A 25454-nucleotide genomic window follows, 5' to 3' on the forward strand; every position below is an offset into this window, starting at 1 on the left:
AAGAAAAAAAAAAAAAAAAAAAAAAAAAAAAAAAAAAAAAAGGTAGAAATCATTACAATAATGAACATTCCATGCGTGAAATTAATAATTTCTTTATCATAAATTCCTAAAGATTATAGTAATGAAAGTATTCTTGAACTACACTAACATAACGAATATGCACAAAAATATGCATTTTCATTAGGATAATGATTATATTATTATGAAACAGAACTAATAATACATAAGAAACACACACACACACACACACACACACAAAACTTAAAACCCCGAAAATATTCCCCAACCCCTCTTCTCATGTCATCTTCTTTAGTGAACTCCATTGTGAACGTCAGCGACACACACGACATTCTTAAGGTCGGCCTTCATTTTTGACACCGATTCACGAGTTGCAAGGTTGCTGGTCTTCTCTAACGACGATTCAATCAGCATCTCCACCTTGTCACACACTCTCTCCTCAATAGCTTTCTATCTCTCGAAGAACTCGCGTAATCAAACATGCCCGTTGTCTTTTTGTCCAATCCGATTTTAAGTCCCGCTTGGAGATTTTTAAGATAATTAGGCTAAGAAATAAATAAGTAATAGAGAATTCAACCCTAAAAGTCGTTTGTTTTGTCTTTTAGGAGTCCTAAAAATTATTTTCTCAACTTTTAGAAGCTCAAAAGTCTGGAATTTAAGCCGTGGAATCTTCCCCTCCAACACAGATTATGAATTTTTCTGTTCTGGAGCAGGTCAAGATTTCGTCTCTGTGACAATTACTGCTCTGGAGGCGTCACTGTGGACGTCTCTACACAAACGTCTCCACAAAGATCTTCCATGCATGCTCCAAGAGACTTCCCTACAACTGAAGATTCTTCATGTGCTCCATGAAGGATGGATGTATCAACCATCAGGTGCTCCAGAGACAACTGTTTGGCAAAATTTGGAAGGCGGCACTCTGGAGCTACTCTAATGTGCGTTCAGGCCTCTAAATTTAGTCAAATATTGCACGTTCTCCAATTCCCCAAAGCTCCTTTTATAAATACCCCCATTGATCAACACTTTAAGAGGTGACCAAACAAGCACACCCTTGAATCTCCAAGCAATTCTCCTCTGAAAAGTGATTAAGTCTTTTGTGCTAGATTGGGTTTGAAGATCTTTGGGGGAAAAAATTCATTCAAAAGTCTCTAAACACTTCATTTGATCCATCCAAACTCGTCCATGAGTGATATATAAGTTTCTGAAACTTTTCCAGAAAGTCCAAATATTCGCCTATGTGGTCAAACTTTGCCACTCTAAAGCACATTTTCAGAAAGCTATAAAACTTCGTCTGTTGACACCCACTCTCGGAGACAACTCGTGTTTGTTCTCTGAGCACTCCTCTAAATAGTCTTATCCGCACCAATACGAGTCACATCTTCGCTTTGGAGGCAACATGTGCTTGTCCTTGAAGCATTCCTCCAAACAACTTTATCCACACTTCCCGAGTCAAATGTATATCAACCGTTCGATTACTCCTTCCACCATACTTCATCCATACGATCTCCATGACTACATGTAACATCCTCTCGTGTGCTTAATTGGGTGTTTTGGTCATTTGGTGACAAGGTGGGCCCTACGAATCATTTTCCTTCTGATACAATTACTTATTATATCTTCTTAAGTACCTAATTTACTAAAAGTACCCCTTTTAAAAAACTCTATTTCTTGACTAGTTCTAGTCTAAAAGGTAGAAATATATGGGCTAAGGGGTACAAATAAAAAGGAGCTCCATCTCAAGAGATATTTTTAAAAATTACCCTTTTCTTCGCTTTACTTTGGGCCTAGTCGTTCCCCATATTTTCGTTAGAGGTCCTACCATACAATCTCCTCTATGAACGCCCCGTGTCTCATTTGTGTCAATATCGATATTGCCCAATCCGATACTTGCACATGTATACCTCGTACATGTCGTATCTGCTAACTCTACTGGGTCCTAACACCCTGCTAGGTTTTCAAATTTAGGGGCTAGGGTTTGGGGGCACATTTTAGGATTTCCACACACAAAAATTGGGGTAAATTTGAATTAGTAGCTTTTAGTTTGGCAAAAAATAAAGGGTAAATCTGGAAAATTATACCCTGAAAACTTCTCAAAATTTTAAATATGCTATAAACTTATCACATCTAAAAATATGCTATTTATTTCAATTGAGGTTTAGAAATATGCTATGTGCTATTAATTGCTTATGTTTTAGGGCATTTTTTCACTGTTTTTAGTTGAGAACTTGAGTTGAAAAGTGAATTTATATTAGAGCAAACATTGTGTCAAAAAAATTAAATTTGAATTTCTATGAGAAAAATACTGTAGCAAAAAGTTTGATTTGCAATTCAAATTATGAAAGGAACAAAATTAATCATTGAATGTTAGTTTTTGATCATTTTAATCTCTAAAAAAAACTGACTATGGATTATTATAATTTAACAAAGATAATCACATGTATATTGCATGATAATTTAAAATTTTATAGATAGAGTTATGTTATATATAAATTTTATTTTTTCTTACTATTTTAATCAATTATATTTATGTTAAATTTCAGAAATTATTCATCAGTTTTAGTGTGTGAATCCTTTAAAACCAGATTTAATCTCAAATTTGATTCTCAAAAAATAGGATTATCTTGCCCCAACAGTTCAAAAAAAAAAAAAAAAACCGAACTTATTAGAAGTTACAAATTTGGTGTTTTTGTCAATAAAACTTCAATTTTTTAACGGTTTTAAACCAATGTGAGTGACGTGACTTATTTTTAAAAGATAATGTAGGAGGACAATGATGATGCAAGGTTTGTGAACAAAGGAGAAGACTATTTGAAAATAACAATTATGTAATACGAATGAATTAAAAGGAAGAGCATTTCCATGATACACATTTCAATTTGAAGAATGAAAAAAGGAAAGGAAAAATTGGTAGCGGAAAGCAACAAGGAGAAAAAAAAAAAAAGGACAAAAGGAAAGAAAAAATTGGAAGGAACCAACAATACACCACTTTCTTGATCAAAATCTTATAGCAGCTATAAAGGCTACGTCAATGAAATAACATTTTCGAGGATAAAAAAATTAAGTGCGGACATATTCAGAAAAAAAAATAATAATAATAACATGACAAGGACAAATTAGAAGGAGCAAGTATTTTGATGATATATGTCTCAAAATGAAATATATAAGATTGTGAGGCAAATAAAACAAGATGAGGGGAAAAAAGGACAGAAACAAGAAAAACCAAATAAAAAATAAATTGAAACAAAATTTGGAAGTAACGTTTGATAAACAATATTTTAGATGATGCAAAAGAGACTTAAGTAAGGTCATATTTAAAAAAAAAAAAAAAATTGTTGTGTAATAGAGATAAATTAAAAGGAAAAAGTATTTTGATAATAAGCATTTTAAAATGAAGATATAACGTCATATACAAGAACAAAAAAAGAATGTGAAGAGATAACCTTTAAGGAACCCTATAACTGTTGATTGCCATCAATTAAGTGAACGATTTAAATTCTTAAGGAACCTCAATTTTTAATTGCTCCCAACATGTAGAGATAACCACTAGGTTTAGGATAAAATTTTCTTTTAAAAGAAATTATAATAAATTTTATAAATGCACACCAAAAGTATGCACCTTTTGTCAAATTGTCTCCAATTTTTTAAGAGTCATTGTTCTCTCTTAACTACACAACGCTGTTCAAAACGCTCATTTGTCTATAATAGGATTATTCCATAAATGTCTATGAACTAGAGACCTAATATCAATTTGCCTCAAGATTTTTTAAAAAGGGTAATTGTACACCCTCAACTACATAAAATCATTTGACAAACATCTTCTGTTTAGATCCATCAATAATACTAATGGAAGGCTAACGTGACACTAATTGTCATTTTATAAATTCCCCGAGCTATTATCTTATATTATTTTAACTTAGCTTCACATATTCCACTAAATAAATTTAGAGAATGGCGTCTCTGGAGTCTCTTTGGCACACTAATCAAATATCTAATTAATATCCCAAGATTATTGGACTGCTGAGCAAGTCATAATCCATCATACGATGCCCTGATTTGCATTACAAATTAACACAGATTTGGAGCGCAAAAACATAATCAGACTCTTAATTTAAGTTTTGATTCGCTTTAATAAATTTCAAAGGTTACAACGCAATAACTTTAATTAGCTTTAACATAATACATGGAAATGTTTTCAGTCTTGTGGCCGTACCGGTCCAATAAATATAACATCTTTTGTTTATCATTGTTTACACGGAGGCCGTACCGGTCCAATAAATATAACATCTTTTGTTTATCATTGTTTACAATTGTACGTTTGTGTAACACTCATTTTATTTAAGTGTAACACTTAATAAAATTTAGCCTTCTACAGCTTCATGTTATACCAAAAACTTATAAGCCATCTAAAAAATATTACACTTATCATATTGTACGGCCACTAGACTCAAGATTGTACCTGTATATATAATTCCACATTTAAATGAAAACATTACACTGAAGATAATCTATGATAAAAGTTCCCTTGATATATTTATTATTATTTTTTAATATTTTCTCTTTTCACTTTTTTGGCTTGGGTAAATTGGATGAACTTTTGTCACAGAGAACGGAGAACGAAAAATAGCGAAAAAAAGGAAAATAAATATACAATCACACTAAGAATTTTTATACAGATTCACTAATTTAGCTATGTCTTATTTTTGTCACTGCAGATTTTTACTATTTTTGTTAAAAAGGTTTGTCACAGAAAATCACTAAATCACTTTTATGTTTCTCTCACCGTCAACGGTGTTTTTAGCCTCTCACACTCTATTTTTTCTTCAGAAAATCGCAGCCCAAAAAAACCCTGATGATCGTGCCGCGGTGCCCATTGCTTGACGTTGCGGCACCCAGGGGAACATATCCTAAGCGTCACGCCGCACTTGCCCAGCGCTGCGGCGCTGCGCGTGGAAATTCCACGCGACGTCCTCGTCTAGCACCGCAGCACCCATTATCTGGGGCCGCGGTGCTGCATCTTTGTTTTCTTCTTCGTTGATTTGGCCCCACACCCCAACAATACCCATCGTGATATTAAAAGTTTTGGCAACCGGTAACTGTCGATCAGTATCCGCCAATATCCTATCGAAATACTTAGATATATTGTCCGTTTTGTATTAAAACTTTATTAAAAGATGGTATTGACCAGTCTTTGTTACCGTATTTGGGATGCTCTACAATACTATCAAAACTGTAAGCAAACGATGGTCATAGGCATACTACTATAGTTATTCCCGCCGAAATATTTAAAAAATCACCAAAATATTCATTTCTCATGACAATATATGAAAAATAACGCACAAAAATTACACCAAAAAATGGCTGCCATGAAGATCTGGTCTCAAAGCCAGTGACAATGTTTGCGAGTGTTGTGCAAGTCCCTTCCACGAGGCCTCATGCAGATTTGGGAATGGTGTCCTAAACTCCCTTTTTTTTAGTCGTTTTTTTTACTCTATTTAAAGCAATTCCAACGCGGTGTCAAATTTAATCATTATAATATTTATATTTTAAAATTATTTTAAATTTAAAAATCTATTTTTACAACCTTCAAAACTTAATTATTGTGACAAAAAAATATGTAGCATGTAAAATAACATTACACATTTGAATACAAATCATTTTCAGTGAATCTCGTGGCGAACACGTCCTAGATCTACGGTTGAAAAACAGCAGCCTTTTCCCCTTACACGACTCCAAACCGGAGACTTCTCACACCTCCAACGGCACAAACTCGACGATAACCTTGGCGACATTCTCAACTGTAGCATACAACATGAGGAAGGCAAACCATAGAGCAAAACAAAACCCAAATCTGCCAAGATCGACCTTACCCATGTATGTAGGAGCACCACCCACCTACAAAATAAGGCAAAAAAACAAAACAAAACAAAACAAAACTTAAAGAAAAGCAAAAACACACAGGGCCGGGACGCTAGAGACCGTCAGGAGGCGGCACAGTCAACTCTGGCTCCTACAAAACGTAGACTTGTCGATGACCTCTTGAGACACTAGAGACCGTTAGGAGGCAGCGTAGTCAACTCCGGCTCCTACAAAAATGTAGACTTGTCGATGACCTCTTGAGTGGAGAAACCCTAGCCACGCAGAGGTGGGAGAGAGAAAAAAGGGCACGCTTTAGAGATTTTTCTTTGAATGAATTTGGTTTGTTTTGAATTGTATACTATAATGATTATTATGTTACAAAATAATGCAATAATTATTATAACTATTTTAATTTATGCTATTCGAAGTTTAATAATAATTTTTGTATTTTATCATGACTAGTAAGATTATAATACATGATTAATAAAGGATAAAAATTAACATGAAAATGCCATCTTAATTCAATTTTTCAAGAGTCTGAGAAGGTTAAAATTTCGAGAACTTCGACGACAGGACTTATTCTTTACATAAACTATTCTTTTTTTACTGGCGGTATGTTTTTGACCTTGAAATAAGATTTTAAGGTATAACCTCTGAAGTCCACGTTAACAATCTACATGCGACATAGAACTGTTACAATAATAAAACAGATCATTAAAAATTCAATACAACATTATCAATTTAACCGTAGCTAACGATAATTTTTTTTTTTTTTTTTTGAAGTCCACGTTAACAATCTACATGCGACATAGAACTGTTACAATAATAAAACAGATCATTAAAAATTCAATCCAACAGTTGAAACAACATTATCAATTTAACCGTAGCTAACGATAATTTTTTTTTTTTTTTTAAACCAAGTGCTATCGAATAAATACCCTAAAATTGTGTGTTGAATGTGAATTATCGTTCACAAGAGAAACTGGGAGAACCTAAAGGATAACAATGTCAACTATATCAAACTATTTAATCCCATTAGCCCCAAGCCTGGCTTGAATTACATGTCCGCAGAATTTTCTTGTGAATTTTCTTGTGGAGCTGATCTACAAAAGCTCAGTCCAAGTGATGAGAAATCAACTTCAAGAACAAACTACGTAGTTTACAGCACTTTGCACCTTCGGTTTGAACTCGAAACATGCGCGTTGTTACACTTAACTTGACAATACAGAAGAAATATTATCGTCCATTTCAATGTCAACGGCTACAACACATCAGAAAAGATTTATAAAGAAAAGGAATTCAAAACAAAACAAAATATAGCGCTGAATCTGGTGCAAAAATGAATTTTTACAGCGTAGTGGAACGTAGCAGTAAAGTTACAACGTGTTCATATTGCCATTTAAAAAAAAAAAAAAAAAGAAAAAGAAAGAAAGAAGAAGACTTGGCTCACAATCAAAACCAAAAGAAAACTAGAATAATATCTATAAGATTTATCTAGACCTTAAGGTCAAAAGAATTGATCTTACAGTTAAAAAACAAAAATACATGTTGAAGATGACCTCTTCCAACACCTCCCAGGCAGTTACCAAGTTCCAACTCTTTCTCTTACGTTCTAGGTTATAGCCCTCCTTGCCGCTTAATTCGTGGCTGAGTGAGGACAGGAACTACTAGAGTTGACTTGCCGCTTAATTCGTGGCTGAGTGAGGACAGGAACTAGTAGAGTTGACCGATAAACTCATACCATCAGATCCAGGTGCACCGCAGTCTGAAGATTTCTTGGCAACATTGTACGGCGATGTGCTTATCACCCTAAATGCAAACAAAATTGTTTTCAGCCACAAGCTATATAGCAACTCAACAACGGACAAGTAAAGAACAAGTGAGCAAAGTACATTTTCACACATCACAAAACCCCCGTCTGCCTAGTGGTTGTACCAAAAAATACTTGGCCGGAACCTAACGTTTTTAGACATACAGATCTTGTAATCCTAAGCCCACAACAGATTAATTTAATCTAAAGAGCTATCTTCACATACTGAAATTTTAAAGATACAATTCAATAGATGTTGGAAGTGCTATTTGATTTCTCAGCTGAAACAAAATGCAAGGTTCCATGACTACAAGATAATTGGATTATAATGACCTGAATACAGTAATGACTAGACTAGTCACCAGATTAGTGGATAGATACATTGGTAGCTAGAGAGAGAGAGAGTCTGCAACAAGAGATCAGATTGAAACCAAAAACCAGTCCCAATACTAGAGAAAGAAAACGAACGACACACATCTTTTCTAAAAAGATTTAAGTCTAGACGCGGACAAGAAGAATAAAAGTGCTGCTATTCATCCTCATTAAGCAGCAGTGAAATTTCAAGCAAGAACACTAGCTTCTATAGATTCATCATCTGCCAAAGGCAGACATGATTTTGTGCCGTGAAAAGGAACATGTTTTACTACTGTTGAGATTGGGCTATCATACAGAGAGAAAGAAAGAAAGAAAGGGAAACAAAGATCCTAACGATCAAACTTTGGACCATTGTTTCTCTACAGTTGCACCAACTAAAACCAAAAAAAAAAAAAAAAAAAAAAAAAAAAAAAAACAAAAAAAAAAAAACACGAACAAAAAGTTTCTCTACAGTTGCACCAACTAAAACCAAAACAAAAAAAAAAAAAAAAAAAAAAAAAAAAAAAAACCAAACAAAAAAAGCATGGACAAGAAAAATAGCTCATGACAAAAAGTTACCTCTCCTTGCGCTTCTCCAAAAACCTAGCCAAGGATGCTTTACGAGCCTGAGGGGCAGCTACTGCAAACCAAAAGAAAACAACACAAGTCATATGACACTGCTATCGACCTTGTATCTATAAGATCAATGATTTAAGAAGACTTTAACAACCATAGTTACAATAGTCACTGAAGACTATAATAGACTAAGTTATACCTGCTGGAATAGCAGTTGTCGTAGCAGGACCCACAGAATTGACTACTTTAGGAGGCTCTGAGTGATTACTAGAAGAAACTGAAGCTCCCACTGCTTTTACTATTGCTAATCCATTGGTATTTTTAGGTCCTCCTCCACACTGCGTATCAGAGCACATAATCACAGAAATAGGACTAGGAAGCTCTGAGAAGGACCAGCTCCTAATAAAACCATCAGCTGTTGAAGGCCTAGGTGCTGATGTTTCCACTGGAGCTGTGGAAACTGGCATATTAGGAGTTGGTGAAGACCCATTGCCAGCCAGTAACATAATAGCCTGGGCCTGAATAGAAGGTATGGATTTCTCATAAGTTAAGACCTAAAATGTCACATAAAAAGAAGACCCCAAAGAATAAAAAGATAAGAATGGGTGCGCGCGCGCGTGTGTTTTGTGGGGGTGGGGGGTTGGGGTGGGAGGAAAGATAAAAGAACCAGATCAGTGATAGTACCTTCTCAGGAGATATATCATCATAAACACTCACAGAACCCGCATAAAAAATAGTCATTTGAGCGGGAGCTCCAGAGGATTTGGAAATATTCCTACATAAGAAAAACAGTTTGAAATTTAGTACATTTTCTTCCAATAGACTTGATTGGATGTCTTGGTACGACCAGATTTTGCACAAAAACAAAATTCCTCTATACGAGTAGAACTAAGGTTCGAAGACATTTCCTAGATACCTGAGATCAGCGGTACCAAAAATGGAACTATTAGAGGGAATAGCAGGCACTGAGGATATAATTGGAAGCCCTCCAAAACACTGTGGCTTCATGGTAGAAGGAACCGCACTGTTTACAGTGGAAGCAATATGGGATTGAAAAGCAGGCGTGCTTAAAGCAACCGGAATTGTTTGATTGGGTTGGTTGGATGCTGCTTGGGGATGATAGACTGTCATCGAATAATGCGGTCCTGTTGCCTTCTCTTGAATACAATTTTTCTGCAAAGAAGAAAAGTAAGAGCTCAGTTGATACAATACCATAAAAGGATTAGCCTAGAAGATACAGAGTCCCAATAATTTAGCACGTTTGGTTAAAATTTTCAAACTTTAATAGTTTTTTACTTGATTGGTAAACTGAAAAGTACGAGCATTCTCTAAAAATTAAAGCCCAGAATTACAAGATATATACTGTTAAAAACCCCGATGAGTTATGGTTTCAAATTCATTTATCCTCTATTAATCTTTGGAAACTGCATAACCATGCTAAAGCTTTAAAATACGATTCAGAAAATAAGGCAGAGCAACCTTGATTGCACTCAAAAGTAAATCCCAGCAATACAAGGATATATAGTGTTTAAGACCCCAATGAGTTATAATTTCAAATTCATTTATCTTCCATTAAACTAATCTTTGGAAACTGCATAACCATGCTAAAGCTTTAAAACACGATTCAGAAAAGAAGGCAAAGAAACCTGGATTGCACTAGAGAATGGCTTCTGGTTTGTGTCAAAAGCATCAACAGTTGATATAGTCATCAAAGTGGATGATCCAAGAGGATCATGAACAGTCTTTCTTGGCCTGTTTTCTTGAGAGGCCTTAAAAGACAGGAATTGAGGAACAGCAGAAACCTTGTTTGAGAACGACCACTGCATCCCTGAATGCCTCTCAGGTGCTGCAAAAACAATTAAAAGAAAAAAGCACCCAGCCTACTCAATTTCTGAACAAAGAAACATCTAGTTGGATTTATGATCCAAGGTAACAAACCGTAATAAAAACACGTGCATTTCTGAACCTCACAACGTTGATACTAATCTGCCTAGAGTACCTCAGATATCAAATACTACTTAGCTAAGATATAGGTTCTCTCTTCTCAAGTAAAACAAAATTCTTTCCTTCATCCAATAGTTTATAGATCATAAAATATATCAATATTCTTGTTCATTGCACCTTTCAACTAAAACAAATGAACGTGATAAACATACCGCAACTAATTCATTTAAAGGAAAAATAAACGCTACATATGGTGATGGATCCTAACAATATCTCTACATAGAGGCTGGAACATCATACATACAATATTTTTCCTCAAATGGAGAAAGAGAAATGAAAACAAAAAATGAAGTGGGGAAATCGTGAAATACTTAAACACCATTAATTAGAAATTTAGAACGTCCGGGCTGCACTCTCCCTGACGAGGAGCCATTAATTAGAAATTAACATTAATTATATAATGCTTTTTTAAAACAATAATTTTCATTAGAATACTAGTTTACTAATTACTATATAACAAAAGTTTGTCTCTCTAGTCAGAATATTTTATGTAACATATTTATATTTATATTATAAAAGTTGGTAACAGCTGGCTAGGCACCACATTAAGAAGGAGGCAAATGCGAGAACGTACCAAAGTTCTTTTTTTTTCCCCCTCCTTTTTTTATAGAAAACATATTAAATGGTTAAAGTCCTTGTTATCAAAAGACGTGTTCAAATACATCAGTATTATTTTAATTTATCCATCATATTTATTTATATAAATGCTCCTATTGAGCAAGTTCCTTATTTAAAATATTGTATCACCTGGCCAGGAAATACAGTTCAGGCAAGCCAATTGTTTATATAATGTAAAACAACGTGATACATTAATTAAGATATGACCGCCTCATGCGCATCTTATGAAACAAGAAATATAATAGTTTATCAAACCCGACAAACTAAACATGAAAAAAAGCACTCCAAAACTATTTAAAAATATAATTAAATAGTACAATAAAACCAAATGACAACTCAGCCCACGTTTAATTTAGAAATAAATTAAAGGAAGAAAAAGAAAAGAAAAAAGAAACTAAAACCATGTTTTACAACCAACTCTCCATCCATAAACAAAAATGATATATCTTTCTATCATAGGCCCCGTCGATACGGCATGAGTTTAACCGTTAAATATGATTAAAATCTGATCAAAATAATAATATATATATATACACAGGCACCTTTTAATACAGACTGAAAAATATTATAAATGTAATACTACCAATAAAATATTCTTCCGTGTCCTACGTTAGGAATTTTTAATTTCTTTTTGACTAACTACAGAGATAAAATCATAACGTTCATCGAGTAACATCACTAGTGGTCTATTGGTGCTAACAGCCACATGCTTTAATCTTCATCCAAATAACATCAAGGTCTTTTATCACCCGCAAAATAAAATAAAAATAACATTAAAAAATCTTATGCTGTAAAGTCTACCAAAAGGTGACGGCAAGAATTCTTATTAGGGATCATATTTTTCTTTCTTTAGAAAAATATTGCTCTATCAAAATAGTTGACGAAGCCTCCTGGTGTTTTTTTTTTTTTTTAACTGTAAAAGCTGTGTTTGATAACTGAGAAAATGGATCTCAAAGAGGATCAAATAGAGTTCTAAATCCTCCGAAATGGAGAAAAACTAAAACCTATGAGGCTCAAAAGTAAAAATCATACGGCCAAAGTATCAGAACCTTGGATTCAAAATCTTAATCAGGTTTTATTTTCCTACACTTTTCCGACAACCAAACAGAGCACAAACTCAAAAGCTCAATTAAAAACATCAAATTTCATCCAACGAACCATTTCCCTTGGAATCCAAAAAGTTCCAAAAGAATTCAACAATTGACTCCACAAAAAATTTGCAAAATTACAGACCTAAAGCAAAATAATTCACGGATAAGGGAAAAAAAAAAAAAAAAAAAAAAAAGAAGGAAAATAGGTTAAAAAACGACAGAATCAAACCTGAATTCTTGGAATTATCGGCAGCTTCTTCTTTTACGATTGGCGAACCATTTTGAAAGCTTAAACCAAAGAAATCCCTCTCCATTACAAACGAAGAAAAACTCTGGAGTGGAAATTGTGCCTCAAGAGAAGTTAAGAATTCAGCTCGAAAATTTTCTCGACGATTTCTCGAATCCACAAATAAACAAAAGACAAGAAGAATCTTTGATTCATCCAATCAATGAACTCCGAATCTGAAGAAGAAGGGGAAGAAGGAAGAAGAAGCTAAATATTCTTGCTTTGTTAACCTGAGGAAGCAAAGAAGGTCTTGTATAGTGAAAAACGAGGTTATGATAAACTTATAATTGATCGCTTTTTCAATAGCTAGAAATGCCAAATCTGAACCGTTCGATTGTAAGATTGTTTGTGCTTATTTATTTATTATTATTATTATATTACTAGGTAAAATCTCCAATCCCGATACGCGTATATTTTTTTTTAAATATTTATATATTTTTTAAAATACGTATATTTTTTCTTAAAATATGTATATAAGTGTTTAGACAAATTATAAATATCTCTCCACATTATATATATTTTAAGAAAAAATATGTATATTTTTAAGAGAAAATATACATATTTTTAAAAAAAATATACATGTGCGCTCTAATCCGGTGTCAAATTGGAAACCATTCCTATATTATTATTAGGGAAAGATTGTTTGTCAATTAATATTCATGTGACTTTGGTCCTCAAACTTTATAATATTATTCTCTCAATTTTTTAGTCTTCGACTGTTTTAGTTCTTCGTTATGGGCCACTTTGGTAGTGTTGTAGATTTTATTTTAATTGTAAATTCTTCAAAAATTCTTTAAGAATAACTTTTTATAATTTTTACCAAACATAAATTTCAACTGTAAATGACTAGAGAATTAATTTTAGGCTCCAAAAATCACTACCAAACATACCTTATAACCACTTGTGCTCAATTGAGTAAAAATACCTTGTTGTGCTCGATTGAGTTACCTTGTCATACTTTCCTCATATTTGACCCTTTAATCAAAAGGGTCTTGTTATCGTTTTAGGCTCTGTCATTTTACCTCATTACTCTTAAATAAAGTATTAAAATTCCAATTATCAAGCAAAAATTTTAAATTTTGCAAATGTAGTTTTTAAATGCTAGATTTTGAAATTAGAACCGTTTTCACTTAATATAGCTACGTTCGTAACACGATCAGTTATATGTAATTAAACCAATGTTATAAAACACCGGTGGTATTACTGCGGGACCCACCTTTTATTAGATGGCGGTGTTTAGCACTGGTGGTGTCACGACCCCAAGGATAGAGCCGTGATTATTGAGCAAATTAAGTTTAATTAAACTGGATTAATTGAGGAAAATTCATGAAAATAAAATAAAATATACAAATACCAAAATAGATATTAAAATATATTACTCCGAAATTTTTCTTTTACAAACAATACTTAAAACAATCTATAAAGTTTAAAATTATACAACTCTGAAACAGTATCGACCAAATACAATTTATATATAGAAATACATTACAACACCGAATTAAAAACTACAAATTCAGAATAAACTAACGACTTCGAATCTCACGCATTCAATCCATCAACATCCATTTGCCATACTGTAAATCTAAACTGCAAACTCTAGAGGGAGCCATTAAAACATTGAAAATAGAGGAAAAGTGAGCGAAAGGTCCAATAGGATATAATTTTATAAAACTGAATAAATAAATGAAAGTACAGGCCCGAACAAATCATTCGGAACCAAACAACCTTTTTACTGAAAGATAAATAAACTGAAATTTCAAATTACAGGCAACCATCAAGTAATTTAAGTAATTAAATTACTTACGACCAAAGCAAGACCTTAACACCACCGTAGTGGCCCGTCTGAGCTTCGGATTCTGTCGCCAAGGATACGATCTCCATATCATATTTAGGCCATCAACAGGCTTACCAGTTCGCAAGGTATCTTAAAAAAATGTTCATTAAAAACTTGAAATCAGTCCATTGTGAGATCAATAGCGAAAATCAAGCTATTATCTTAAAAGTACTTTTCTTTATCAACATATCCTTATCTTTTGAAAACATTACTTTGTCAAAACATTTTAAAACATGCTAACAAGGATATAGGAAGAATATCCTACCTCTTGGTAATTTAATCTACAGATAACTTCACATTGCCCAACCGTTTATTCCTGAAGCTCCACAGCTCACTTTGAACCTCAATAAATTCATTCGATTCGCCTCGATCTGCGTGCATGATACTGGTAAACTTTTCAACGGAGTGGAATTTGTGCAAACAGAGATCACCATTGCGTTCAGCACGTCAAAATGAGTCGGGATATGGTCTCAAATCTTTGATCGGACGTCAGGAACCTTAAGAATTGAGACTCACCGGAATCCGGCCACCAGTTGCGGCCGCAGTGGCGGCGGAGGTTGCCGGAGTATATTTTCGTGGTGGAATTGGGTCCTACCGCCCCTAAATCGACCCTTCTGAGTTCAATGATTCAGTCAATTTCACCAAATTCGGCATCTATCCACTCTAATCAAACCTAAAACTTCAGCAAAATATGGCGACTTTAATCTTATTCTCCTGTTATGGGACCTCAAAATTAGTTGATGGCTTTCATTACCCGTGATCTTCTGAGCTTTTAGACACCAAAATCACAATGATCTAACGGTTCGATCATCGGAACCACCCCTTACCTCCTCAGACGGCGGCGGCGGCTCCATTTTTCGGCAAACGACGGCGGGACCGTGAAATTATCATAGGGGTTTTGCTCAGCGTTCTTCTCTGATGCCATTGACACTGGCAGTGTCAAAAATGGCGGTCGAGAAAGAGATGAACGGCGGCGGTGGTGGCGGTAACTCTGGCCTCATGGACAGTGGTGCTCTGGCCATATCGACCTATGAAAAAGGTTGGGTTTCTTCGTCTCTTCATTCTGAATCCATAAGAACTAAAATCACCTTGATTAGATGTCGGATAGAGGAGATATCTTGATCAGAAACTTTAGTTATTTTCAGAACTTCGGTCGGCGATTGCAACTGATTCCGGCAGAGTTGGAGGTCATGCGACATGTAAAGAAGTGAATGGCATTAATGATTTCATCACTTTTCGACTCCTCATAATTTCTTGTATGATGAGGGCTTCTCATCTATCAACGGGGTTAATCCTCATCTCTATACATATGTCTAAACTTTCAACTTCTAACGAGAAGGGTTATACAAGGTTATAAAATTAATTAGGGCTAGCAATCCGGGTAGCGACACGACGACACGACTCGAAACCCGCACGAAATTAGCAGGTTTTGGTTTATCATAAATAGGTATGGGTCAAAATCAGGTCGAACTTGAGAAACACGATTAAATAACGTGTCATTTTTAAGTTGACCCGCCAACCCACAATTGACCCGCCATAACATGTTTATTAAATGTGTCATATTTGGGTAACACGAATACCCAACCCATTTATTACCCATTTTATAAATAAGTTCAAAAATAGGTTAAGAAATAGGTTAACACGAGCTATTTATCACTTATTTTATAAACAGGTTCAGAAATAGGTTAATACGACCTATTTATCATCCATTTTATAAACGGGTTGACAGGTAATCAACGAGTTGACGCGACACGTTTATGACCTGTTTAATAAACAAGTTATTCGTGTCGTGTCGTGTCAACCCGCTAATATACAGGTCATGTTTAGGTTTTGTATTTTGACACAATTAATAAATGGGTCGTGCTCGTGTCAGACCTATTCATGTCAACTGAAGAGGTTAACACGATACGAACACAACCCGCCAACACGAATTGCCGCCCCTAAAATTGATGAACAAGGATCATAATGAACATGATTCTTGTACAATACTCAAAAGGTTCTATATTCTCAACATCTAGCCAAGCACCTTAAGTTAAGTGCTTAGGGAAGTTATTCACTTAATCAGACTCGGATTATCTAAAAGAATTATCCAATTTACTCAGTTATTTACTTTCGCATCTTGGTTGATTTGACGCCCATCACGAAAACACATGTAAACCGTATTACGTCTCTAAATGGAAGAAAACTAGTTCTTAATGAAACTAGACATCTAAAGCTTTCCAACGAGCTATTACATGCCCTATTTCAAATATTTTAAGTCTTTCAAACACCTCTTACAAGGAATTGAAATTCTGAATCTTAGCTTTTCAAGGCATTATGAAAAGTTTCTAAGCGAAACTTCAACTACACACATCTCAGCCTACAAAACTCCAAACAGAGTGATTCTAAGTCATACACCTCATTAATGATACACAATAAATAGTATGATAAGTCTATTAAGTGTAGCAATCCCGATTCTAGAAGTTGGGTACAAATTCACACTTTTTGCGTTATGTCAAGAACGTAATTTTGACCTTTTCGACGGAAATGATCATAAAACATTCCACATAGATCTAAAAGGTGTAATTTTAGTTTCTAAATAAATTAGACACCTTAAGCTTCGAAATGAACTATCATATACCAAAATTTGAGCTCTGTAAGTACCTCAAAAATAGCTTTCAAGAAATCAAAATTCTATTATTTCCTGGCTCTGACAGCTTTTTGAAAGTTTTTACATGAAACTTTCAATGCCCACAACTTACGTTATTCTAACTCTCACACGTCACTAATAAAATGTTCTAAATGGTAGTAATATTGGTTTAGGTGCAGCGATGTTATTTCAAAAAGTAACGGTCTCAGTTCTTTGTTTTATCAATTCTTAGAAAAGACAGCTTTGGCGGCTATTACGGGAATAATCATAAAATATTTTACACACACCTAAAAATTACAAAATTAGTGCCTAATCGAAGTAGACATATGAGGCTTTCCAAAGAGCTATTATAAGCTTCATTATGGGTCTGTTAAAGTCTTCAAAAATATATTATACCAGATCAAAACGTGGCTATTTTTCTACAGAATTCCTAGAAATTAAGCTTAACTTCAAAAATGCATAACTTGAGCTACGGTTATCCGTTTTGGATGATTTTCATGGCTATGTGAAGCTTATAAGACATACTAAATGATTCTACACTCAATGTAAGTGCAGCAACTACAGTTTCAAGTTTGGATCTCCAGGGCATGAGTTTCTAGTTTTTACTCCATATGTAAATTTGACACATCTTAGTAAAACATGCACAACTAATTCCGCGGGACTCCTAAATCGATGTCTCCAGCTCCTATAGGAACTAGACACATAGGTCTTCGATTCGGTATATTACATGTAAGGTTCAGAAACCAACAAGGCTTTCAAAAACATGTTACAAAAAAAATGAAGTTATGTACTAAGTGACTTCAACGTTAGTTTTTAATGCAACATCAATGGTTTGATATCAGTTTTGAAAAACATCCAAAATGATGTTTATACTTATCGCTAGAACTACTCGTTCTAATTCCTTCAATCCTTTAGCACTTAAATGCTTATAGGTTAATGGCTCACATGAAATTATCAATAGATCTATTGCCAAGGCATCTATCTAGGGTAATCAAACCCAACACCTCAGTCTGAGGGGGCTCAACCTCAACTGCTAAAAAAGTTCTCCCATTTAAAACACCACTTGGAATATGAGTCAAAAGCAAGAATGCCACTCACATGACAGAAAAGAGGCGAATACGACAATTCGCTAGGATAGATATTCTGGAACCTATGAACTACAACTTTCTACGCCTTTTCTGTGGATTCACACGTGTCAAGATGGGGAGGAACATCCATCTTACAGTTCTGCTACGACATCTAAACACCGGTTGAAGAAAACACCTTCATTGTCATGAAAAATGGACTTATGACATTGACATGGTATACTTTAATTACACACCCAATCAATGAGAAAGAAATGAACTCCAATCTCAATAAGATAGGACCACTCGCCTCGTTCAAGTCTTTATGAATTTTAAAATTATAGAATGGGACATGGAAACACTTTGTCATCTTGAAATCTCCAGAATATCATCAATTCCAGCTAAAAGTCAATCAACAACATAGACTTCCAACCACTGGAATAGAGACACCCAATTCTGGGAATGATCAAACACAAGAACATCAATCATTGACTTGGAATCTAGAAAGTCGCAGAAATTTCCATAGTTGAATTTGACTCTAAAAGAAGAACCAATAGAAATTTAGTATCGAATGAATATGAAATCAAATAACGATTAAATCTCCAAAACCCGATTACTGAATGAGGATCTTCAAAGTCAAAATTAACTACAAATCTCACACCAAATGAAAACCATTCACTAGAAAGGAAATAGGTGACATGGTCATCTCTAAAAATAAGTTAAACTTAACACTGAACCTGAAAATGAAATGACAGTGAATAGTACGATGTAGAATTGATATCCAAAGTCAATGTCTTACAATGACATATTTCAGATTTAACGAGAAAATCACCGAGACTAACACTCGAGACAACAAAGAATTTCGATTCCTGAGTGACATATGATTGTCATAGAAAGATAGCACGAATCGATACGCTAATAACAAAAGGGGGACCAACTTCTGGTCAAAACAGATTAAGGATAGAACTCGAATTTGGACTCCTGGAACCTGTGGGTTATGACCAATACACTTTCCAAACAAAAGCTGAACATAATTTAATATCAGAGATAAGCGTCAATTTCTCGACGAGGTCTATAGCCACCACCATCATTATTCGAAGGAAGAACGATATCTTATCAACTCAAGGAATTCATGAAATAAACACTCTTGAGCAAAACTCTCTCAAGAGATAAAAGAATGCATCAGGTGGATTGAAACGAGTACGTAGCTAGGATACAAAGCTAGATTACAAGACTAAACTTGCGCATTAATCAATTCAGAAAGAACTAAACAAGGAGAAAGGAAACTTTAACGATCAAAATTGCTCGATTTCAAGTCGTCGCTCTCCATCAACTTAAATCCCCGTGTTAGACGTGTCGAAAAGTGGAAGGGACCAATATTAGGAATTTACCTACGTGGAAGTCATAACGAATATCATCTTAAGACTGAAATCTTCATGAGAATTCCAAAGTCAATATTGATTTTGAATTTAAAACTGACAATAGTCAATATCACTTGTGAAACAAATCCATAACATTGGATCAAGATGAAAACTTCACGAGAGTTTCAAAGTCAAACTTTGATTTTAAGCTTCATATTAATAAACATCGATATAGGAACATGGAATCTATCCATCGAAGTGTTCTAGGAAAATGTAACAGACTTTGACGTCAAATTCTCAAGTGTAACTGTATCATGTACTAACTAGTATTGAACGACATGTCCCCACACAAAAACTGTTAAAAGAACAACAAAACTCAATAGAAAACTCATACAGGCTCGATTTCCCATAAAATTTGAAGCTGTGCTCTGATACCAAAAATTGTCACGAACCCAAGGATAGGGTTGTGATTATTGAAAAAATTAAGTTTAATTAAACTAGATTAATTGAGGAAAATTCATGAAAATAAAATAAAATATACAAATACCAAAATAGATATTAAAATATATTGCTCGAGAGTCTTTCTTTTACAAACAATATTTAAAACAGTCCATAAAGTTTAAAATTAAACAACTCTGGGACTGTATCGACCAAATACAGTTTATATACAAAAATATAGTACAACTCAGAATTAAAAACTGTAAATTCAGAATAAACTAACCACTTCGAATCTCAAGTATTCAATCAATTGGCATCCACTTGTCATGTTGTAAACCGCTAACTCTGGAGGGAGGGATTAAAACATTGAAAATAGAGGAAAAGTGAGCGAAATGCCCAGTAGGATAAAATTTTATAAAACTGAATAAATAAATGAAACTACATACCCAAACGGATTAGTCGGAACCAAACAACCTTTTTACTAAAAGGTAAATAAATTGAAATTCCAGATTACAGGTAACCAACATGTAATTTAAGTAATTAAATTACTTATGACCAAAGCAAGGCCTTAACACCGCCGTTGTAGCCCGTCCGGGTTTCAGGTTCTGCCTCTAAGGATACGATCTCCATATCCTATCTAGGCCATCCGCGAGCTTACTAGTTCACAATGTATCTTATCTTAAGAAAATGTTCATTAAAAGCTTGAAATCAGTCCATTGTGAGATCAACAGCGAAAATCAAGCTATTGTCTTGAAAGTACTTTTCTTTATCAACATATCCTTATCTTTTGAGAATATTACTTGGTCAAAATACTTTAAAACAAACTAACAAGGATATAGGAATAATATCCTACCTCTTGGTAATTTAATCTACGGATAACTTCACATTGCCCAACTGTATATTCTTAAAGCTCAACGGCTCACTTTGAACCTTAATAAATTCATTCGATTCACCTCGATCTGCGTGCTTGGTATCGGTAGACTTTTCAACGGGGTGGAATTCGCGCAAATGGAGGTCACCGTTGCATTCAGCACATTGAAACAAGTTAGCATATGGTCTCAAATCTTTGATCGGATGTCGAGAACCTCAAGAACTAAGACTCACCGGAATCCGGCCACCTGCGGCGGTGGCAGCGGCGGCGGAGGCTGCCGGATCATATTTTCGCGGCGGACTTGGGTCCTACCCCCCGTAAATTAACCCTTTTGAGTTCAACGGTACAGTCAATTTCACCAAATTCAGCATCTGATGACGGGTATTTCTACCAACAAATCAAGTACTTTTAAGCTTGAATATTTGTAAGTTTTCAAGCAATTTTGTTAGTTTAATGTCTTTTGTGTGCTTTTTATAGGAATTATAAATAAATGCGAACTTGGATGATTTTGCATGAAGAAAAGAAGAATATTTGCCCAACTTGTGAATCAATGGCAAGATGAGGCGAAAGAGGATTTTAAGGCACAAAAGAGGAGGCTTTGGGATGCAAGAAAGTGCACACATGCTCGCGCTGCAGCGCGCATTCCAGAGCGAAGACGCACGCCTAAGCGTGCACATGCTCGTGTTGCAGCGCGCATTCTAGATGGAAGACGCGCACCTAAGCGCGCACATGCTCGCGCTGCAGCGCGCGTCTGGAAAACCCTAGTCCTCGTTGAGGTGCGCTACAACGCGCATGCATAGGCTGCAGTGCGCATCTGAAGCCCGAGCTCCGAAACTGAAAAATATAAAAGGAAAGAGATGCCACTTGAGAAAGGGAGCCCGAAAACTGAAGAAAACATCAAAAAAGGCCGAAAATCCTTCATCTTGGAGGTCCTTGGGAAGCTCTTCAATGGATTTTGGGTTTTATCTTCTTTCATCTATTTTTTCATTTGAGCTAGTCATTAGATCTAGGACTTGATGTAGTTTTATTTGAACTATGTTTTGAATATTTTGTTAATTGTTAATTTAATTTCATTTTCAATTCATTTATGTTTCTCTATGCTTAATGCTTCTAATTTATTTGGCCAATGAGTTAGATGATTTTTAGATTGCGAATTTGACGCTCAGGAGAGATTGAGTTCTAGGTTGTTGTGAGACCAGGAGGAGATCAACGCTTAGATAATCAAATTAGGATTTAGGTCGTTGTGAGGCCGGGAGGCGATCAATATTCCTATTTTCTAATTCTAAAGGCGAAGCTTAATTTGTGTTTAAATATTCATTTCGAATATGGATATTGTTTTGGGTATTTAAATATAATTTCTTGTGAGGCACCCGGGAGAAGTTGCGAGATGACATTAGAGCCTTGATTAATGAATTGAATGGAATTGATTAGTGATTACATAATAGGATGAACATAGGAATAATAAAGTAAAATCAAGTCCCTAGACCATTTGTGTATAGATACTTTATTTTTATTTTTATTTTTATTTGTTTTTTTATCTTAATTATCATTTTATTAGGTTGCCTAGATAAAGTTAAGTTACGATAATCGCGGTACTTAACGGCAATTCTAAATCCAATCCCTGTGGAGACGATACTCACTCACCCTATACTCAAAACTTGACACCGTACGCTTATGGAAATAAATTTATAGAAGAAAATTTTACGTATCAGCATCTATCTACTCCGATCAAACCCAAAAATGTCGATAAAATCCAGGGACTTTGATCTTAATTCTCCTATTATGGGACTTCAAAATTAGTTGAGGGCTTTAATTACTCATGATCTTCTAAGCATTTAGACACCGAAATCACAATGATCCAACGGTTGGATCATCGGAAGCACCCCTTACCTCCTCGGACGGCGGCAACGGCTCCATTTTCTTGCAAACGGTGGCGGGACCGTGAAATTGTCATAGGAGTTTTGTTCAGCATTCTTCTCTGAGTCCATTGACACTGGTAGTGTCAATAATGGCGGCCGAGAATGAGGTGAACGGTGGCAGCGGCGACGGTGACGGTAACTCCGGCCCCATGGACGGTGGTGCTTTGGCCAGAATCGATCTGTGAAAAAAATGGGTTTTCTTTGTCTCTGCATTCTGAATCCATAGGAACTGGAATCACCTTTATTAGATGTTGAACGGAGGAGATATCGCAATCGGAAGCTTTGGTTGTTTTTGTTGGAAAATTAATGGCATCGAGTGCGCATCGGAATTTAAAAATTTTAATCAACGTCAAAGCCAAACAAGAACATGTTCATGATGCTATATAACATAAATACTAAAGATCTAAAACATATCTTTTGAGATTTCAGGAAACTGCACGTCTGACAGATCTAAGCGTTCCAAACAGCAACCGGAAGAGCCTCAACCAACTGGTCTTCTTTGCTATTCTCGTTTCCACAATCGGTGTGCGGGTGGGCACACGTCGTTTAATCTCCTCTAGGTATTCTTGATCTCCTTCCAATCACAAGAGAACCAAAGAAAAAATTGTTCTTGAGAATTAAACAATTTTTCCTCTCAGGAATCTTTTATCAATAGCCTCCAAAAAGTCTCTCAAGTGATCTAATGAGTAATGTGACTTAATAGGCTATTTATAGTGTTTAAGAAGTCATACTTTCGTAACAATTAGGTTTCCCAAAGTTCTAATCGCATCCAGAGTCGATTTTGCCATGTCATAATGCATTTTACATTACAACCGGTCGACCGGTGACAGAGACGTTATAACTCACCGGTCAACCTGTCTTCACTAACCGGTCGACCGGACCGGTCGACCTGTGACTGGTCTACCCAATCGGTCGACCTGTCTGCACTGATGAAAGTTATTTTTCCTAGTTTTTCAATACGGGAAACTTGCATAGAGCCTCAGTTTTGATTCAAACAACCCAATAGAGAAATTGCCTGATCAAAACAGTCATATAATAGTCTTCCCATATTAAACAACTCTTAAAACAATAATTCAACCAATTTATCTAGAATTAATTTATCAATTAATTCACCCGATAAATCACCCATGAATTAACTTTGAACCTCTTTTACGGAAATAACACAAGTTACCAATGTGTAGGAAATACACCGTATCGTTACAGGAAATTATGTGAGCTAGCAAAGGGACCCGATGGACATATATAAATCAAGCTCCTATAATCACAACGCTACTTGTAAACCAACAAGTCCATCTCATGATTATAAAACTCTAGCGATATTCCACTAAAAACCTAGAGCTGCACTCTCGATTTATATAGCGTATTTACAAAGCTCTAATTAGCTCTAGTTCATGACTCAATATATTAGTGTATCATCCCCATAGGATATCCATAATCGACTTGAGGTCAAGTTCCGTTTTACCTTCCCGATTACATTTATCTTATGTTCCATTATCATACCATCGGAAAAATACTATTCGTACCATTACAAACAGTAAACCATTAGATAACACAGAGTAGTCCAATGGCTGAGCGCTCATATTTTCCAATCCACTAATAATGCATAAGAGGATATCATTGACTCTTTATAAGAGCTATGGATTCCACTATCTATGAATAAAGAATCTACGCATACACGAGTCATACCCCTAATGTACCGGCAAGCGTACCTTTACATAATGTCAGGATGTCTCCCTTTAGTACATCAAAGGATACAAGTCAAGTATACAGGTTCATCATCCATCTCAAGATTAAGATGACAACATATAATTCGTCAAAAGTGAATTGTTTTATTCAAACAGAATTATTAATTAAAACAATTCAACTTTGGTCCGATCCAATATAGATTTCACCATTAGAAACTATATCAATGTCTCCACCCATGGAGTCCCACCTCCGACGACCAAGACAAGCCGTCTCCGTTAGGAAGTAGACAACATAACAATCTTAACATGAATAAAGCGCCCAACTTTATTCCCTCGATTGTGGATCATAAGATTTAGACTATCATCTTTAGATTCTCGTCTTCCGCATGTTCTTCACATTACATGCATGACCTAAAGATTTAGAATGACAGTCTCAGACTTTCAGTTTGCTTATCATACATTCAACTATTATGAACATAAAGAGGACAATACATAGATATATGAAATAAATAAATCTTTATTAATAGTCAAAATGTCTCAAAGAATATTGTTACATTTATTCCTAAGGGCATAAACACTAACAGCAGGGGAGTATGGGTAAGTGGGTAATGGGATCTACATGCACTTGGTAAACACTGCAAAGTCACAAAGTAAAGATCACGGGACTATGAGGCCATGGGTCAGCCGTATTGTCCTCTGACGCGATCTTGCATATTTCCACATGCCCTTCTTCAATAAAGCTTCTTATCACGTGATACTTCATGTCTATATGCTTACTCATTTTCTGATATCTTGGTTCTTTGGTGTTAGATAGTGTCGCACTGTTATCACAGTATAGTCTCAATGGCTTATCCACACCAGGAACAACTTCAAGATCCATCAAAAATTTACGGAGCCACACTGCTTCTTTTGAAGCATCACTAGCTGCCACATACTCGGCTTCCATCGTTGAGTCAGAAGTGCAAGTTTGCTTGACACTCCTCCAAACGACGGAACCACCTTCCAGAGTAAAGACAGAACCCGAAGTCGATTTCCTAGAA

At 35.2% G+C, this 25454-nt stretch overlaps 1 protein-coding gene across 2 annotated transcripts; it reads right to left on the bottom strand.

Moving 5' to 3' along the window:
• Positions 1 to 7263: 7263 nt before the first annotated feature.
• LOC21388059 (protein TIFY 6B) lies at positions 7264 to 12865 on the bottom strand. Of its 2 annotated transcripts, none has more exons than XM_024162307.1 (7): positions 12557 to 12865; positions 10261 to 10460; positions 9531 to 9787; positions 9299 to 9389; positions 8814 to 9132; positions 8618 to 8675; positions 7264 to 7683 (listed from the first exon to the last, which is right to left on the bottom strand). In XM_024162307.1, the coding sequence occupies exons 1-7, from the start codon at positions 12639 to 12641 to the stop codon at positions 7560 to 7562; spliced, it is 1134 nt and encodes a 377-aa protein (XP_024018075.1). In that variant the 5' UTR covers positions 12642 to 12865; the 3' UTR covers positions 7264 to 7559. The 2 variants fall into 2 exon arrangements, with proteins under 2 accessions (XP_024018075.1, XP_024018070.1); XM_024162302.1 differs by having other exon boundaries at positions 7274 to 7683; positions 8618 to 8678.
• Positions 12866 to 25454: the final 12589 nt, after the last annotated feature.

Source organism: Morus notabilis, unplaced genomic scaffold (assembly GCF_000414095.1).
Source record: "Morus notabilis unplaced genomic scaffold, ASM41409v2 Scaffold857, whole genome shotgun sequence".
In the NCBI taxonomy this organism is placed as follows: Eukaryota; Viridiplantae; Streptophyta; class Magnoliopsida; order Rosales; family Moraceae; genus Morus; species Morus notabilis.